This window comes from Loxodonta africana, chromosome 20, assembly GCF_030014295.1.
Source record: "Loxodonta africana isolate mLoxAfr1 chromosome 20, mLoxAfr1.hap2, whole genome shotgun sequence".
NCBI lineage: Eukaryota > Metazoa > Chordata > Mammalia > Proboscidea > Elephantidae > Loxodonta > Loxodonta africana.
This window is the reverse complement of record NC_087361.1, coordinates 13,171,959-13,191,851: the sequence shown is the minus strand read 5'-3', so window position 1 is coordinate 13,191,851 and position 19,893 is coordinate 13,171,959. Positions and strand designations below refer to the sequence as shown.

At 39.8% G+C, this 19,893-nt stretch overlaps 1 protein-coding gene across 1 annotated transcript in view; it reads left to right on the top strand.

Moving 5' to 3' along the window:
• The first annotated feature begins 6,746 nt into the window (after positions 1-6,746).
• ADGRG7 (adhesion G protein-coupled receptor G7) overlaps positions 6,747-19,893 on the top strand; it is an 89,115-nt gene continuing 75,968 nt past the window's right edge. The window contains exon 1 of the mRNA XM_010598622.3: positions 6,747-6,861. Coding sequence (XP_010596924.1) covers positions 6,747-6,861 — 115 coding nt within the window. The remainder of the gene's footprint in view (positions 6,862-19,893) is intronic.

Sequence of the window (19,893 nt, the reverse complement as noted above, 5' to 3'; positions counted from 1 at the left end):
GTCCCCAAGTAGTGTCCCATTCAGGAGAGACACAAAGTCGTCTTCAAATGTCTTTGGTGATATTCATCACGTTTGATTCTGGTCAAAGGTTCGGGAAAGGAGTCACCAGGACACACCATTATGGCCAGCATATGCTACCTTCTCTGCTTCCCCTTCTTGGCCCCCAAGAAATGTGTCTAAAATTTATGCCACATTATGACTCAATGGCTGAGTAGTGAAGATGTAATTTGATAAAGAGGCTTCGTGGCACAAAAGGCAATAGCTACCCTCTAGTGGCAGAGCGTGGAAACAACACATAACCAAAGTACCAGGTTCATAACCCTAAACCAAGTCACAGGTCAGACCACAAAGACAGTCAGAGGCAGAGTGTGGGTTGTTTAAAAATATTTTAGATCTTAATGTATCAGTATGGTAATCTATTACTTTAGCATTAGCTTTAAACTTAAGGCTGTAGACTTCAAAGCGGAACACGTATTTGGGCTTGAAAATGGTAAGCTGAAGATAATGTGGCAAATGGGGTAACGACCTCTCCCAAGTTTTATTACCAACCATAAAATGCATTATCCTTGTTGAGAAACCTGGTAACAACAGAGCTTTTTTGCACATACATGCTGCTTTATGACCCCTCCTTAGTCAATCATTTCACCACTCAACGTTCCTCAGGTATGTAGTTTTTATTCTTAAAGAGTCAATCATTTATGAACTCATTACTTCTGCATTGTTATCACTGCTGTCTTCTAATTCTTATGTCTGCTCTAACTAGATCATAAACTCCTTGAGTATCATATCAACACCCCCTCCCCCAAAAAAAAAAAACAGTGGTCATTGAGTCGACTCCAACTCATAACAATGCCATGTGGGTCAGATACAACTGTGCGCCATAGGATTTTCAATGCCTGATATCTTTTGGGAGCAGGTCAGCAGGCCTTTCTTCTAAGGCACCTCTGGGTGGATTCCAACTGTCAACCTTTTGGATAGTAACCAAGAGCTTAACTGTTTGTGCTACCCAGGTATTCAATGTATATTGACTAGAAAGAAAAAATTAATTAGTCCTTGTTTAGTTTTTTCCTTTGCTTCTTTATCATCCCGGTGTGTGTGTCTGTTGATAAATACGTGTCTCCCTATCTATTGGCCTGCATGTTGCTGTGGAACTGGAAGCTTTGCCACTGGTCTTTCCTATACCAGCAGGATCACTCATGGTGAGCAGGTTTCAGGGAGCTTCTAGTCTAAGGCAGAATAGGAAGAAGGACCCGGCAGTCTACTTCTGAAAAGAATTAGCCAGTGGAAACCTTATGAATAGCACCCAAACACTGTTTGATATAGTGGCAGAAGATGAACCCTGCAGGCTGCAAGGCACTCAAAATACAATTAAGGAAGAGCTGTCTCCTCAAAGCAGAGTCAACCTTTATGACATGGATGGAGTCAAGCTCTTGGGACCTTCATTTGCTGATGTGGCACGACTCAAAATGAAAAGAAACAGCTGCAAACATCCATTAATAATTGGAATGTGGACTGTACAAAGTATGAGTCTAGGGAAATTAGAAGTCGTCAAAAATGAAATGCACCAGATAAAGATCAATATCCTAGGCATTAGTGAGCTGAAATGGACTGGTATTGGCCACTTTTAATCTGACAATCATACAGTCTACTATGCCAGAACAACATTTCAAGATCTATACTGAAGTACAACACTGTCAGTGATAGGACAATACCCATAGGCCTACAAGGAAGAACAGTTAATACGACTATTATTCAAATTTACTCAACAACCACTAATGCCGAAGATGAAGAAATTGAAGATTTCTAGCAATTTCTAGAGTCTGAAACTGATCGAACATGCAATCAAGATGCATTGATGATTACTGGTGACTGGAACGCAAAAGTTGGAAACAAAGAAGAAGGATCAGTAGTTGGAAATTATGCCCTGGTGATAGAAGTGGTGCTGAGATTGCACGACAGAATTTTGCAAGACCAATGACTTCTTCATTGCAAACACCTTTTTTCAACAACATAAATGTCAACTATACATGTGAACCTCACTGGAAGAAAAGCACAGAATCAAATCGACTACATCTGTGGAAAGAAACGGTGGGAAAGCTCAATATCATCAGTCAGAACAAGGCCAGGAGCTGACTACAGAGCAGACCATGAATTGCTCATACGCCAGTTTAAGTTGAGCTGAAGAAAATTAAAGCAAGTCCGCGAGAACCAAAATACAACCTTAAGTGTATCCCACCTGAATTTGGAGATCATCTAAAAAATAGATTTGACACATTGAACACTAATGATCAAACATAAGATGAGTTGTGGAATAATATTAATGACATCATACATGAAGAAAGCAAAAAGGTCATTAAAAATCTGGGAGGAAAGAAAAGACCAAAACGAATGTCAAAAAAGACTCTGGCACTTGCTCTTGAATGTAGAGTAGCTAAAGGGAATTAAAAAAAAAAAAAAAATGAAGTAAAAGAACTGAATGGAAGATTTCAAATGGCAGCTTGAGAAGACAAAGCAAAGTGTTCTAATGAAACGTGCAAAGACCCAGAGATAGAAAACCAAAAGGGAAGAACACCCTCGACATTTCTTAAGCTGAAAGAGCTGAGGAGAAAATTGAAGCTTCAAGTTGCAATATTGAAGGGTTCTATGGAGAAAATATTGACTGACACAGGAAGCATCAAAAGAAGATGGAAGGACTACACAGAGTCACTGCACCAAAAAGAATTGGTCTACCTTCAAACATTTCAGGAGATAGCATATGATCAAGAACAGATGGTATGGAAGGAAGAATTCCAAGGTGCACTGAAGGCATTGGTGAAAAACAAGGCTCCAGGAGTTGACGGAATACCAATTGAGTTGTTATGACAAAAAGATGCAATGCTGGAAGTGCTCACCCGTGTCTATGCTAAGAAATTTGGAAGATAGCTACCTGGCCGACCAACTGGAAAAGACCCATATTGTGCCCTTTCCAAAGAAAGGTGATCCAACAGAATGCTGAAATTATTGAATATCATTAATGTCACACACGAGTAAAATTTTGGTGAAGATAATTCAAAAACAGTTGCAGCAGTACATTTGTTACCAGAATAAGGTTCTTGCCTCTCACTGGTCAAGAATGAGCAGGTAAGGCACGTAGTTTTCTACACGAGCAAAGGTTTATTGAAGAGGCTTGCAAGCAGAAATGAGGAGGGCCTAGAGCAACGCATACCCTCATCTCACAGAACAAAAGATGGCCGGAGTTTTTAAAAGTTCTTGGGTGGGAAAAGATTCATGTTTATTCATAGGCACAGGCAGGGATATGTTAACCACGGTGCACAAGCAGCAGGTTTCCAAGATGGCTCCTAACCCAGAGGCCTCTGGGATTCGTAGCAGGACTTATTAATGGGTGTTGTGCCTGTGCAGTCTCCCGCTCCCCTGGTTCGATTCCCTGGCTGGGGGTGTAGCCCCTCACTGCCCCTGGTGGAAGGTCACACAGCGGTCACAGGTGGATGTTCTGTGCATGTCCCTGGGCCTGATCTTCTCCAGCTGCTTCTGAAAGGCAACTTTACAGAAGCTTGCAGGCTATTTTTAGATACCCTGCCCCATCGTCCTGGTGAATGGCTTTGTTTCTGTACCCTGGCCCATTTCTTGTTATTTTTTTTTGCGGATTTGGGGGCCCCTCTGTTCCTTGTCTTACTAAGTCTCTAGGTTCCACACTCAATCGCCTATTACCTCCCTGATTGTATAGTCTATTTCTCCTTTACATGTTTGTCCTCTAACCACAGCAGTCTCTTTGCTATTTCTCAGACAGGCACCCTCTGATCTCAGGGCCTTTGCTCCCTGTCTTACATTGACAGAGAACTGCCAGAAATTCAAGCCGGATTCAGAAGAGACGTGGAATGAGGGATGTCATTACTGATGTCAGATGGATCTTGGCGGAAAGCAGAGAATACCAGAAAGGTATTTCCCTGTGTTTTATTGACTGTGTAAAGGCATTCGACTGTGTGGATCATAATAATTTATGGATAACAGTGTAAAGAATGAGAATTGCGGAACAGTTAATTGTGCTTATGTGGAACCTGTACACAGACCAAGAGGAACTTGTTCGAACAGAACAAGGGGATACTTGGAGGTGTAAAATCAGGGAAATTGTCCATCAGGGTTGTATACTTCCGTGATACTTAAAATTCAGTCTCTATACTGAGCAAATAATCTAGGAAGCTGGACTATATGGAGAAGAATGCAGCATCAGGGTTGTAGGAAGACTCATTAACAACCTGCAATAAGCAGATGGCACAACACTGCTGGCTGAAAGCAAAGCGAACCTGAAGCACTTACTGATAAAAATCAAAGACCACAGCCTTCAGTATGGACTACACTTCAACAAAAAGAAAATAAATATCCTCACAACTGGACCACTAAGCAACATCACGTTAAGCAGACCATCAATTGCTCATATGCAAGTTAAGAGAAAAGATTGATGTTGGCAAGGATTTCATTTTACCTGGATCCACAATCAACATCCATGGAAGAGTACTCAAGAAATCAAACGACGTTATTGCATTGGGCAAATCTGCTGCAAAAGACCTCTTTCATGTGTTTTAAAACAATGATGTCACTTTGAGGACTAAGGGGTGCCTGACCCAAGCCACGGTGTTTTCAATTGCCTCATATGCATGCAAAAGCTGGACAATAAATAAGGAAGACTGAAGAATTGATGCCTTTGAATTATGGTTTTGGCAAAGAATATTGAATGTACCATGGGATGCCATAAGATTGAACAAGCCCATCTTGGAAGAAATACAGCCAGAATGATTTTTAGAAGTGAAAAGGCAAGACTTTGTCTCAGGTACTTTGGACGTGTTATCAGGAAGGAATAGTCCTTGGAGAAAGATATTATGCTCGGTGAAGTAGAGAGTCAGTGAAAAAGAGCAAGACCCTTGATGACATGGAATGGCACAGTGGCTGCAATAGCGGTCTCAAGCATAACAATGATTGTGAGGATGACGCAGGACCTGCCAGTGTTTTGTTCTGTTGTCCGGAGGGTTGCTATGACTCAAAGGCACCTAAGAACAAGGTGTAAAGAAAACTGTTTACCTTTGTGTAAACTAGTGTCACCCAAATTTACTTCACCACAGAACTGTCGTTAAAGTAATACCTGCTTTATCCTCATTTCCTCGTTCATGCAACGGGCAAAAATATGTTCTATTATAAGGAGCTACTGTCAGAAATAAATGAGATACAGATACGTAAAGCACATAGCACAGTGCTTGGTATATTCTAGGTGTTTCGTAAGTGCTAGTTCCTTTTCTTAGATTTACAGTTATTGAAAATAGTTATTTGTATTATTGAATAATACATATTTATCATCATAATTAAATAAAATACACAAAAGTAAAAAATTCACATCACAAAAGGGACATAAAATGAAAAGTGAGTTTTTCCCCCTTCATTTCCCCTACGAGGGGTTCGTAAGTACCCTGTCAGACATTTTCTGTGCACTCACGTACGGTGAACACATCTCTGCTTCTGGAGCATTGCCTCTAACTTCTTCTATTTTGTGGTAGATCAGTACACTTTCCCGAAACCCCAGGTGGGGTAAAGGTCAGATGGGGCCTATGCTCATATGCCCTGAAAGCTCTACTTTTATGAAGTGAGTGCTGTAGAGAATTGGGAAAAAAGTACATAGCTGTTTGGGGGGTGTTTAAATAGGTTTTAAATAAATCTTTGAAAAGGCTTGAAGTGTGAAGCCTTTCTTTCCTAAGCCCTTTGTTAATACTCTGGAGGCATTGATGGCCAACTGCTCTGTGGTAATTAGAGTATCTTTCATAATAGTTACTATGTCTCCTTTAGGTATCTCATCCCTGAGAGAACATGAAGGCTTGGAGGACCTCATCTGTGACTTGTAACAACCTGACATGTCAAAGGCATTGAGTGGGAGTTTGGTGAGCTGAGGGAGGATTCAGTGTAGACCGCGCCATCTGTTCTCTCTGCCTGGAATAGAACTCAGACTTGGAGGGGGAATGTTCATTCCTTCTTTCTTTCAGTTGAGGATGAGGAAGGGACGGTGAGGAAGATGGGACTCTGGGCAGGAGACGGTCCGAGCTGCAGCTGCAGGTAGACTCAGAGAGGTGGAAATGCTGGGCTTCCTGCTTTTCAAAACTCACCCTGTGGCAGTAGTGCCTGTTCAACTGCAGCTGTCAAGACATGGGCTCCTTAAAGAGCTGCGAACTGTTCAATGTCTCAACCTAATTCATTTCTGGAACAAGATGTTTGTGTGGCCTGAAGCATCTGCTGGTCTACCTCGGCTGGCCCTTCCCAATACAACAGCACAGGAAGCTGAGCTGTGTGTGACCAGCGGGGTCCACCGCCTTCCTGCTTTCCTCTTTTTTTTTTTTTTTTTTGTTCCCTTCCTTCACTTTCTTGCTTGTCTGGACATTTGCCCTTTGACTCTCTTGACTGTTCCCTTCCCCTCCTTCTTTATTGCCCTGAGTTATCACTCTTTTCCCATAACTCCAGTTGCTCCTTTCATATTCTCATCTGGTAAAGGCTGAGGAAATTACAAGCAGAGTATGAACCTAACATTAGCTGACACAACACTGCATCCTGGTCAACCTCAAGAGTCCTAAAAAATGAGGACGTCTGCCTGATCACTGAAAGGAGGAATTATTTTTATTTTTTAGGATAATTTCAGGTTAAACCTCTCGGCTCAAGAAGAAAAGAAGCTAGTTGTTTTCCATCCAGGAGTGGATTTGCGGTTTGACTTCATCATGGTTTCCTGCCGTGTCTGTTACCTCAGGGGGCTGGTTGCCATTGTGTGTGGGCTGCTGGCCTTGGTCACCTTGGGACTGGCCATCTGGAAGGCTGTGATCAAGATCCAGAGAGGTAATGCTGTCCTAGGATTAACTTTGTGTGATAGAAGGCATTGCGCCTCTGTCCCTGCCACCGACACACCAGTATTTGAAAGTGCCTCATCTAGGCTGAGGCTGCTGACCAGGATGCCATTTATTAAATATAGAAGACGAGAGTCTGTCGGTGGCTGGATATGGTTGTACCGTACATGGATACGAGTGTGTGAATGGGCAGGGTGGGGAATGACATGGCTGAGTTGGCCTCTTTATGTTCTTTTAACTCCTGACAGAATTAATCACAGAGTAATAATTAAAATAATTAACAATACAGGCTTGGGTTTGTTTAGCCAAATCCAAAAAGATAAATAGTAAGGGACACACACACACACACATACAAAAATGTGTGTGTGTACGTGAAATGGAATTTCGTGTCAAGAAGGAGCTTAGGTATGTTTTCACTAGAGTTGTGAATAAAATGAATTTTTTTTTTTTTATGGTACTGACATGAAATTGCCACTTTCCAGGTGTAGAAAACGACTCAGAAATCAAGATAATTTTAAAAAATGATTTTTCTGATTATTCAGTAAGTATTTATTAATCACCTGGTGTCTGCCAGAGCTGGCCCTGGGTTAAAGGCGGATGGTGGGGTTGATGGAGTGTAATTTGAGGATGTTAAAACAGGCTCTCCCTCAGGAACTCACAGCAGAGACTTTCAAAATAATTCTAATAGTGGTTTCCTTGGGCTATGGAGGTTTTCAATAAAAGAAGAAATTCCAGAGTTGGGTATGCCGAACACTCCCTTTTGTAGAAAAAAGTAAGAAGAAGTTTTAACAAAGCTGAGTAAATAAGGGTAAAGAATGCCGATCTTGAGAGGGCAGCAGGAAAGTCAGTCTGTCCGTCTGTGGAAGACAGGAGGTTGGGAGAGCTAGCAGGAGCAACGCATGCTGCAGAGATCCACTGCTGAGGACAAAAGATGTCAAACATATTGGCTGCTGATGGACAGGTAGCGGCAATGTGTCTGTCTTTTCCCGAAGAAAGTATTTAGAGAATACTGTAGTAGGAGTCCCTGGGTGGTACAGATGGTTAACAAGCTTGGCTGTCAACTGAAAGATTAGAGGTCTGAGTCCACCCCGAGGTGCCTTGGAAGAAAGGCCTGGGGATCTACTTCTGAAAAATCAACCATTGGAAACCCTGTGGAGCACAGTTCTACTGCCAACTGTTTTTGTCTTGTTTCATTTCGTTTTTGGTATTAACAGTATTTAGAGAACAGCATGAGAACACTTTACCAGAACAAAAACAAATACAATTTAAACATGAGAAAGTGTTTTTGTTTGTTCGAGGTTTGTAAAATAGCTTGAGATTTAAAAAAAATTAAGAATTACAGCTCTCACCACGTAAGGCTGCTAAATTTATTATAACCAGTAACCAGCTGCTGTCGAGTTGACTCCTACTCACGGCGATCCCATGTGTGTCAGAGTAGAACTACGCTCCACAGCTTTTCAACGGCTGGTTTTTCAGAAGTAGATCTCCCGGCCTTTCTTTTGAGGTGCCTCTGTGTGGATTTGAATCACCAGTCTTTCTGTTAGCAACTGAGCGAGCTGTTTCCAAGACCTTATTTAAAGGGTATACTTCTAAGATGTCTTCCCCTCCTTCCTTTCCTTTTTCTTCCTTCCTTCCTGTGATGTCTACTTTTTCTTATTGTGGTGTATTTGTATATAACAAAACATTTGCCATTTTACTTTTTTTAAAGTACAAGTCAGTGACATTAATTACTTTCATCATATGCAACCATCACTGCTATCTTTTTTCAAATTTTTCCATCATCCCTAACAGAAGCTCAGTGTCCCCTAAACAAAGTTTCCTCCTTTCCCCTCCCCTCTGCCCTGGAAACCACTAATAAACTTGGGCCTCTACACATTTGCCAATTCTAGATATTTCACATAAGCGGGATCATACAACATTTGTCCTTTTGTGAGAGACTTGTTTCACTAAGCGTAATGTTTTCAGGCTCATCTCCATTGTAGCCTGTATCAGGAATTCATTTCTCTTTAAAAAAAGCTGGTTAATTATCTGATACCTACTTTTAAAGTGAAGCCTGATGTAACCTAAAGGACAGGGGAACAATAGAGCCATTAAAACAAGGGTCAAAGTACAGAAACAAAATAAGGAAGAGGCAAAAAGTAAATGGGGGGATAAAAGGTATATGAAAGTCATAGGCTAGGGGGAATTTCTACAAATAAATACAATGTGTATCCCCCAGCTTCCTGCAGGCTGAGATCCAAAGGGAAGTATACAAAGTAGCAAAGGTCTGTTGTAGGATAGTAGAAGCAGACCAGGTTCTCAGAAAACACAAACTTTCCCCTTGCTCTGAGCATAATTTTCAATTGTTTCTTTATATAGCTCTTTATCCAAGGGAACCCCTCAGCTTTTGAGTAAACACAGTGGAAAAGAAAGGAGTTATCATTATCATTTAAAGAAAAAGATTAAAAGGCTGGTACTGTTTGCCTTGTGCATTTTATTCTTAAGGGTGAGTTTCAGTTGGTAAATTGCTTCATTCCACTTCATTCCCTTCCATTCACTCCATCCCGCTCTACTCTGCCTTTTTCCTTCCCATTCCATTCTGTCCCATTCTCTGTAATTGTTGAATGCTCTCACTTTCGTCCCTTTACTTGGGTATAGAGATACATTGTTCTTAAATTTATTTTTTTGAGGAAAGACAGGTATATCTCTGGTAAACTGATAAAAAACAATGAATGCTTTTCTCAGAAAAAAAAACATACAGAAACACATATATGTAAAATTTGGGGTAAATTTACTTTATTGCATTTAGAAATTTATTTTGTCAACTGAAATGGAATATAAAAGCAATCTTTAGAATGAATTATGTCTCTCTCACTTTTATTTTTCATGAAAAAATAATGGCCTCTTCCTGAATAAATAGAAAAAAACTGCTCAGAGTAAATGTCAATGAGCAGTTACTGGTGTTTAGCTGGAGAGTGTGATTATTATCTACGTAAAATTTTTAAAATTCTTACCACTTTCTAGGTACTATGTTGAAAACATCACATGCCCTAGCTCAGTTAATCCTGACAACTACCCTTGAGGCAGATATTATTATCTCCACGTTACAGATGGGGAAATTGAAGCTTAAAAGTGTTTTACCTAAAGGGAACACAATGGTAACTCAATCAATTAATTCATCTCTTCTTTTTGAGGCAACAATGGCTGAAAACTGTAATTTACAAAGATACGCAGTATCCAAGAGACACAAATCATGCTGTGGTTTTCCCAGGCAGTTAAGCTTCGTGGAGAAATGAGATCTACATTATTAATACTGTTTATAAGGGTGGAGATTCACATTCATGCTTCGACTTTAAGTTTTCTCAGAGTCTTCAAACCGTGTCTATAGATTTTTGGCTGTGGACTAACTACCAAGGCTTTTCCACCTTCTAGGACGTTGTGCAAAAGCACTTTCTCTAGCTCTGCAAAGTTGTATTGTTGTCTTTTTTATTATATATAGTTGTTTGTCTCCTCCAGAACAGCAAAAAAGACTGTCTTTTCAGGATATACTCTTCCTGACGACTGCCTTTAATTGAAAGATTTCTAACATTGACCTAACCCCAAACACATCCGTCAAACCAGCCATGAGTGGGTTCATATCTTTCTAATTATTCTAAAAGCAAGCTTTTCTTCTTATTATTGTTTTTAATAAATCATTGGTTTAAATAGAAGGAGCCCTGGTGGTGCAGTGGTTAAGAGCTTGGCTGCTAACTAAAAGGTTGGCAGTTCGAATCCACTAGCCACCCCTTGGAAACCTTATGGGGCAGTTCTACTCTGTCCTGTACCGTTGCCATGGGTCGGAATTGATTTGACACCAGAGGGTTTGGTTTCGATATCAAACAAGTGTTTCAAGATGTGGCCTCTAGAATGCCAATTTTTTTTTTTTTTTATGTTGTAGAGAAAAACTTTTTATTCTGCTCCTATTTCTTAATAAGGCCTTTTATAAAAAGTCACAGTTCAAGTCTCTGGCTGTGATAAAGTTACAGCATCTCATGGGACTAAGCAAGACTACTCTCAGAATTGCTGGCGGTCTCTGACATTTTTATATGTGGATGATCCAAATGGTAAGAAATAACGGTCTTTTTCATCAAAGTAGCACAATCTGATATATTGCCGAGGACAACACTCCCTCCATCTATGTTCCCAGTAACATGATTTCCTATTCCTTTTTTTTTTTTTTTTTTGCTTAGCAAAGAATTTATTCAAAACTATTAATGACCATTGTAATTTCCAAAAGAGCCCATGACTTCTCTGATGATGTCATTTTGCCTGGAATACTCTTCACTCACAGCTTCACATGGCTATCTCCTTCTCTGATTATTTAGGTCTTAGGTTAATATCACCTCCCCAAAGAGACATTTCCTATTCACCCAGTCTAAGGTTATCATCCCTTTTGACTCTCACATTTACTTTCTTCATGGCTTTTATCACCTGAAAGTTTCTTACTCATGTGTTTATTGTCTGTTTCTCCACTTCTAGAATAAAAGCTGTAAGAGAACTTATTAACTTGTATTCCCTCCACCCAGAACAGTACTTGTAGTTGCCAATACATAGTTGATGAGTAAAAGAAAGAATCACGTGAAAATCTGAAACAGAATAAGAGTTGCCAAATAGTTGTATCAGAAGTAAAATACTGTCGCTACCAAATTCTTGTAATTTACTTCAAAACACTAGAAGGAATGCAATTCTGAAATTGTTTACCTCAGTTCAGAAAGACACCGTTTTAGTTTTCTTCTGCTGCTCCAAGCCATGAGACACATGAACCGTTTCTAGGACTCTTGGCTTCATTAAGCTCTCTCTAATTGTGTGTGGCCTCTTTTGTTTAGCTATGTAACCAGTAATTTTGTAGTGTGTTTCAAGAAATAGCTTGTACGTTTGAGCATATCCAAGTTTTGCCAAAGCTCTGGGCTTTGCATATTGGGCATTCTTCATAGAAAATTATCCACCTTATCTGATGTATTTTCAAAGTGGACAGACATATGGTTCTCCTTCATCTCTGTTGGCTTCCAACAGCAAGAACCTTGTAACACAAGAAATGACATGACTTTCCAGTCTCATCACACTTGGTGATAAAAATGAAATGAGAACAATTAAGCTTTGTTGTATTTCTTTCCGTTGACATTTTCCAACATAAGCTAGGCCTGGTGGAAACATAAAGATGCCCAAAGTCAATTATGTTTTCTTTAATTCCTACCAATGGGTAAGTATTTAAATCTCATAACATATTAGCAATGATGATTATATCTTATTCAATCATATTTTATACCTCTCCTGACTCATAGGATTTCATGCTCTCTGCCATCATGGCTGTCTTTCCCTTCCCTTTCCAAATGCTCTAATCTTCATTCCCTACCATAGAACTTGCTTGTGACTCAAAACTAACGACTAATAGATAGTAGGTTGAAATGTTCACAAGCCCCAATGCCAGACCTCATAGAATTGATCATTCTTACACAATAGGAAATATACATTGTGGGGAAAGGTCAAGGGAGTTGGAGACTTTGTTTTTTCTCAGAAAATAATTTGCTCACAGACATTTGCCTTTCATTTTACTCAGTTGCAACACTTCCTCAAAAAGGCAAGCTCTGTAATAAATCAAATTCATGTGACTGTCAGGAGGACAGTTGCATTTTTTTTTTTTTTTTAAAAGAAGTGTTTTCTGGATTAAGGATGTTGGATTTTAGGCAGCTGTAGTGTTATTCGGAAACCCTGGTGGTGTAGTGGTTAAGTGCTATGGCTGCTAACCAAGAGGTCAGCAGTTCAAATCTGCCAGGCGCTCCTTGGAAACTCTATGGGGCAGTTCTACTCTGTCCTATAGGGTCGCTATGAGTTGGAATCAACTTGATGGCAGTGGGTTTTTTTTTGTGGTTTTATTCAGTCTTGATCTTGCTGTTGTAAATCTCTCTTCTTCTCCTTTACCCAGCTCTCTGTTTCTTCTTCATATAACCACCCTAAAGACAAGGCATTATTTTTCTGAGGAATATGTTTTGAAGTGTAATTGGCTGAGGGACATGGATTATTTTTATTTTTTTCATTGAACTTTAGATGAAGGTTTACAGAACAAACTAGTTTCTTCATCAAAGAGTACACACATTGTTGTATGACATTGGTTAACAACCCCATGGCATGTCAACACTTTCCCTTCTCAACCCTAGGTTCCCTATTACCAGCTTTCCTGTTCCCTCCTGCCTTCCAGTCCCTGCCCCAGGGCTCATGCACCTCTTTAGGTCTCGTTTTGTTCCCTGGGCCTGTTCAATCTTTGACTGAAGGGTGAACCTCAGGAGTGGCTTCATTACTGAGCTGAAACAGTGTTCTGGGGCCGTACTCTCAGGGTTCCTCCAGTCTCTGTCAGGCCAGCAAGTCTGGTCTTTCTTTTTGAATTAGAATTTTGTTCTACATTTTTCTCCAGCTCTATCCAGGACCCTCTATTGTGATCCCTGTCAGAGCAGTCAGTGGTGGTATCCAGGCACAATCTAGTTGTACTGGATTCAGTCTGGTGGAGGCCACGGTAGATGTGGTCCATTAGTCCTTTGGACTAATCTTTCCCTTATATCTTTAGTTTTCTTCATTCTTCTTTGCTCCCAAAGGGGTGAGACTAGTGGAGTATCCTAGATGGCCACTCACAGGCTTTTAAGACTCCAGACGTTGCTCACCAAAGTAGAATGTAGAACATTTTCTTTATAAAGTATGTTATGCCAACTGAGCTAGATGCTCCCTCAAGACCATGGTCCCCGCAGCCCTCAGCACAGCAATTCGGTCCCTCAGGGAGTTTGGATGTGTCTGGGTGTAGAGGGGACATGGATTATTTTAACATCAAAATTAGTGAAGTTTAAAGTGCTGATCCAATTTTTAAAATCACTTTTAGAAGTGAAGTGTCTAGAATCTTGGCTTAGTGGGTTTTTCCTGGATTTTCAGGTATGAGATATTTCATACTAAGTTCTTAATGTGACCACCATCTGTGGGTCTCTAATGACACATGCGGTTGAAGGTCTGTTATAGAGCATGGCGGTTAAGAGTGTGTACTTTAGAGCAAGTGCTGGAGCCGGACTGCCTGCATGTAATTCCCGGTGCCGCCATTTACTAACTACATAAATTACTTAATCTTTCTCTGTGTTAGTTTTTCTATTATGGGAATAATAATAGACCCCACCTCACAGGCTGCTGTGAGAGTTATAGGAGTTAATATGTTTCAAAGTTTTAAGATAATGTCTAGCATACTGTAAACACTCCATAAACGTTAGCTAACCACTAACGAGGTCTCCGGGTGGTACAAACTGTATGCGTTTGGCTGCCTCTTCAGAGGTGCCTCAGGAGAAAGGCCTTCCGTACAGTTACAGCATTGAAAACCCCATGGAGTGCAGTTCAGTTCTACTCGGACATACACGGGGTTTCTGTGAGTTGAGATAGACTCGATGGCAATAGGTTTTGTTTTGTTCTGGTTTTTTAAGGCTGGGTGGTGCAAACGGTTAAGCACTTGACTACTAGCTGAAAGGTTGGCAGTTCAAATCCACCCGGGGGTACCTTGAAAGACAGGCCTGGTGATTCGCTTCTGAAAGGTCACCTTGAAAACCCTGTAGAAGAGTTCTGCTGTGCACACACGGGTTACCGTGAGTGGGAATTGACTCCGCAGAAACTGGCCACACGGTGCAGAGAACCGCTCCCTCCGCTCCCTGAGCTACACCTTGAACTACAGGTACCGTTGACCTGGGTTGGACCTTTGGACTGAGCGTCCGGTTATCAGACGGAAGGTCTACAGGAGGTTTAATCATTAAGTTCAATCGACTACCTCAAAAGAGAGACAGAAACAGCTCTAAGAACTGCTAGAACTTCCTGCATTTGGTTTTCAATATTTTTGCTACATTCTACCATCGGGGGAAGCCTCTTAAACCATTTAACAGTTGGTTGAAATACTTAACCAAGTAGTAAATAATGAACAACCTTTACCTTAAATCAAGGCTATACTTTATATATTTCATTTGTATATATCTTCCCTTTTTTTTTTTTTTTTACAACAGAACGAACTTTTAAAAACATTTTTCTCTCCTTTAAGACTAAACTGTATTCTCATTCACCTATTTCAAATTCCTGGTCTGGGACATATGACAGATGCCTAGATTTTAAACCCCCAAAGACTCTGAGCCAAACACTAGAAAGATTCTGTAGATGGAATTTCTATGACTAAGAAAAAATGTTTTTATTGCCCCCACTAAATCAAACTAGACTTACTAAAACAGATTATATCTTTTTCTTCTAGTTATTCTACTTTAGAAGAAGAAATTAATATTTTCCATTTGGAATTTTTAATATGATTTTATGCCCCTTTTTCAAGTAGCATGAAGAGTGCCTGTCAAGTATGTTCTACATTTAATTTTCCAAGATGGTCAGTAAAAGTATTAAAAATAGGTCTAATATTTCTAATACTACTTATTACAATTTAAAAGAACATAAGGAAATGTCATTATTATCATACGGGTGTTGTTGTTGTTGTTAGGTGTCATCGAGCCGGTTCTGAATCATAGCTACCCCAGGTACAGCAGAACGAAACACTGCCCGGTCCTGCACCATCCTCGAAATCGTGATTATGCCTGAGGCCATTGTTGCAGCCACTGTGTAAATCCATTTTGTTACGGGTCTTCCTCTTTTTCTCTAAACCTCTACCTTACCAAGCATGATGTCCTTCTCCAGGGACTGATCTTTCCTGATAACATGTCAAAGTATGTGAGATATACTTGCTTCTAAGGAGCATTCTGGTTGTACTTCTTCCAAGACAGATTTGTTCATTCTTTTGGCAGTCCGTGGTATATTCAATATTCTTTGCCAACACCATAATTCAAAGGCATCAGTTCTTTGGTCTTCCCTATTCATTGTCCAGCTTTCACGTGCATATGAGGCAATTGAAAACACCATGGCATGGGTCAGGCACACCTTAGTCTTCAAGGTGACATCTTTGCTTTTTAACACTTTAAAGAAGTCTTTCGCAGCATATTTGCCCAGTGCAATGTGTGGTTTGATTTCTTGACTGCTGCTTTCATGGGCATTGATTGTGGATCCAAGTAAAATGAAATCCTTGACCAAGTCAATGTTTTCTCTGTTTATCATGATGTTGCTTATTGGTCCAGTTGTGAGGATTTTTGTTTTCTTTATGTTGAGGTGTAATCCATACCAAAAGCTGTGGACTTTGATCTTCATCAGTTCACACTTCAAGTTCTCTTCACTTTTAGCAAGTAAGGTTGTGTCATCTGTATAATGTAGTCTGTTATTGAGTCTTCCTCCAACCCTGATGCCCCATTGTTGTTCATATAGTACAGCTTCTCAGATTATTTGCTCAGCATACAGATTGAATAAATATGGCGGAAGGATACAACCCTGACGCACATCTTTCCTGACTATAAACCACTCAGTATTTCCTTGTTCTGTTTGAAGGACTGCCTCTTGATTTATGTACAGGTACTTCAGGAGCACAATTAAGTGTTCTGGAATTCCCATTCTTCACAATGCTATCCATAATTTGTTATGATCCACACAGTCAAATGTCTTTGCATAGTCAATCAAACACAGGTAAATATCCTTCTGGTATTCTCTGCTTTCAGCTAGGATCCATCTGACATCAGCAATGATATCCCTGGTTCCACGTCCTCTTCTGAATCCGACCTGAATTTCTGGCAGTTCCCTGTGGATGTACTGCTGCAACCACGTTTGAATGATCTTCAGCAAAATTTTACTTGTGTGCGGTATTAATGATATTGTTTGATAATTTCCACATATTGCTATGAAATATATTCCAGTGTGTATGATTCCCTTTAGAAAACAAAGTGGATATCCAAGCTCCTTGTGGTAAAGGCAGGCACTGTGATGAGGGGTTAGAAGCACTTAACTAGTAGCCATTAGATTGAGTTCTAGTGCCTACTTAATTACCATTAATTACTCATCTAGAACAAACCATTTAACCTTAATACAGAAAGAGTGGATAGGGCTAACGAATTATGGACTCACTCTTATGAGTCCATAATTTTAAAACTGGTTATGTGATATTAACAAGCCACTTAACTGTTCTGGGTCTGACTTTCTTTACTTGAAATACGGAATCTCAAAGATATTATTTTTGACATTTTGTGGGTGATTTAGGTATTTCAGTGGGTGATGTCTTGAACAGGAGAAGTAGATATTAAAAACGTGGTTAGAGCAGTGGACAAATCAGCTCGGACGGGATATCCTCAACCAAAATGCAAAGGAGAAGAAACCAGTCACCAAACATTTGCTGGGGACCTTCTATGCATCTGGCTTTGTGCTAGGACCTGGAGATGGCCCTTTTGTGGTTAAGGAGTATTCTAACTCCTTGTAGAGAAAGCTATGGCCCTTTCTCTACAAGGAGTTAGAATACTCCTTAACCACAAAAGATGGCTCCTGACTTCCAGCAACAAGGCAGACTGAACAGACTTGCTAGATTTCCTTCCTGCTTACATACGTATAGAAGTTATGAATATGACAACAATTCAAACACATAAGCAGGTTTTCTGTCTTGAAGAGAAATCTCAAGAGACAAAGAAAAATAAAGAAAAAATCTCTACCATAACGGCACTGGCATAAGCCCTAGAGGCCGGTGGTTGTGGCTTCAATGCACCCATGGGGGCAGAAAGCATGGCCTCCATCCTGTCTAAAGTGAGAAAGCTGGACCTGAGCTACTGGCATAACACCTGAAGCCTTAAGACATTGTTTCTGACTCATGGCAACTGTATGTACAACAAAATGAATCACTGCCCAGTCCTGTTCCATCCTCATAATCATTGTTATGTTTGAGCTCATTGTTACAGCCATTGTGTCAATCCATCTCACTGAGGGTCTTCCTCTTTTGCATTGACGCTCTACCAAGTATGATGTCCTTCTCCAGGAACTGGTCCCTCATGAAAACATATCGAAAGTATGTGAGACGAGGTCTCGTCATCCTCACTTCCAAGGAGCACTCTGGCTGTATTTCTTCCAAGACAGTCTTGTTCATCCTTCTGGCGTCTTCCTTGTGGGCATATGGATATTATCCTATCACTGACAGTGTTGTAATTCAGGATAGATCTTGAAATGTTCTTTTTAATGATGAATGCAATGCCATTCCTTTTCAATTTGTCATTCCCAGCATAGTATACCATACGATTATCTGATTCAAAATGGCCAATACCAGTCCATTTCAGCTCACTGATTGCTAGGATATTGATTTTTATGTGTTCCATTTCACTTTCGACAACTTCCAATTTTCCTAGATTCATACTTCATACATTCCACATTCCTGTTATTAATGGATATTTGCAGCTGTTTCTTCTCATTTTGAGTCATGCCTCATCAGCAAATGAAGGTCTCTAAAGCTTGACTCTATCCATATCATTAAGTTTGACTTTATTTTGAGAAGGCAACTTTTCCCCAGTGTATTTTGAGAGCCTTCCAACACGAGGGGCTCATCTTTTGGCACTATATCAGACAGCATTCTGCTGCTATTCATAAGGTTTTCGCTGGCCAATTTTTTCAGAAGTAGACTGCCAAGTCCTTCTTTCTAGTCTGTTTTAGTCTGGAAGCTTGGCTGAAACCTGTCCGCCACAGCAACACGCAAGCCCCCACAGTACAACAAACTGGCACATGTGTGGGGGCCCAGATATTAGAAACCATTTATCTACTTTTTGTCTCTTTGGATTTGCCTATTCTGGAGATTTCATATAAATGGAATCATACCATTTGTGGCCTTTGTGTCTGACTTCTCTCACTTAGTATAATGCCTTCCACATTCATCCATGCTGTAGCATATATCAGTGCTGCTTCTTTAAAAAAAAAAAATTTCTTCTTTATGGCTGAATAATATTCCATTGCATGGATATACCACCTTTTGTTTATCTGTTATCACTTTGTGGACATACGTGTTATTTTTATATTTTTGTTATTATGAATAATGCTGTTATGAACATTCATATACGAGTTTTGGGGTGAATACACGCTTTCAATTCTTTTGGGTATGTACCTAGGAGTGGAAATTCTGGGTTATATGGTAACTCTATGTTTAGCTTCTTAAGGAATCGCCAAAATCCTTTTTACAGGGGCAGCACCATTTTATATTCCATCAGCTCAGCCACATCCTCTCCAGCACTTGTTATTTTCTGTTTGTTGATTATAGCCATTCTAGTGGGTGTGAAGTGGTGTCTCGTTGTGATTTTAATTTGTATTTGCCTAATGAACATTTTCTCATGTGCTTATTGGCCATTTATATATCTTTTTTGGAGAAATGTCTATTCAAACCCCCTGCCCACTTTTCAGTTGGGTTTTTTTTTTCTTTTTTTATTGTTGAGTTGTAAGAGTCTATTTACTCAAGGTATTAAACCCTTATCAGATATATGATTTTCAAATATTTTGTCCCACATTATTTTTTCACATTATTTGTCATGTTCTTTGACAAAGAAAAATTCTAATTTTGCTGAAGTTCAATTTATCTTTTTCTTCTGTGCTTATGCATCATGTTATTTGCAAATAGTTATTTTTACTTCTTCTTTTCAAATATGTATATACTTTATTTCTTTCCCTTGCCTAATTTCCCTGGCTGGAACCTCAGGTACAATGTTGAACAAAAGTTTTGAGAGTTCACATCCATGTCTTCTTCCTGATCTTAGAAAGAAAGGTTTCAGTTCTTTTATCATTAAGTATGATGTTAGCTGTGGGCTTTTCATAGACGGCCTTCATCAGGTTATGGAAGTTCCCTTTTAATCCTAGTTTATTGTTCGTTTTATTTTGGATTTGGTCCAATGTTTTTTCTGCATCTTCTGAGATGATCATGTGATTCTGGCCATTTATTCTATTAATATTCTTTATTATAGTGATGGATTTTCATACACTGAACCAAATTCACATTCCTGGGATAAACCCCACTAGGACATGGTGTATAATACTTTTTTTTTTTTTTTAATTTTTATTGTGCTTTAAGTGAAAGATTACAAATCAAGTCAGTCTCGCACACAAAATCTTATATACACCTTGT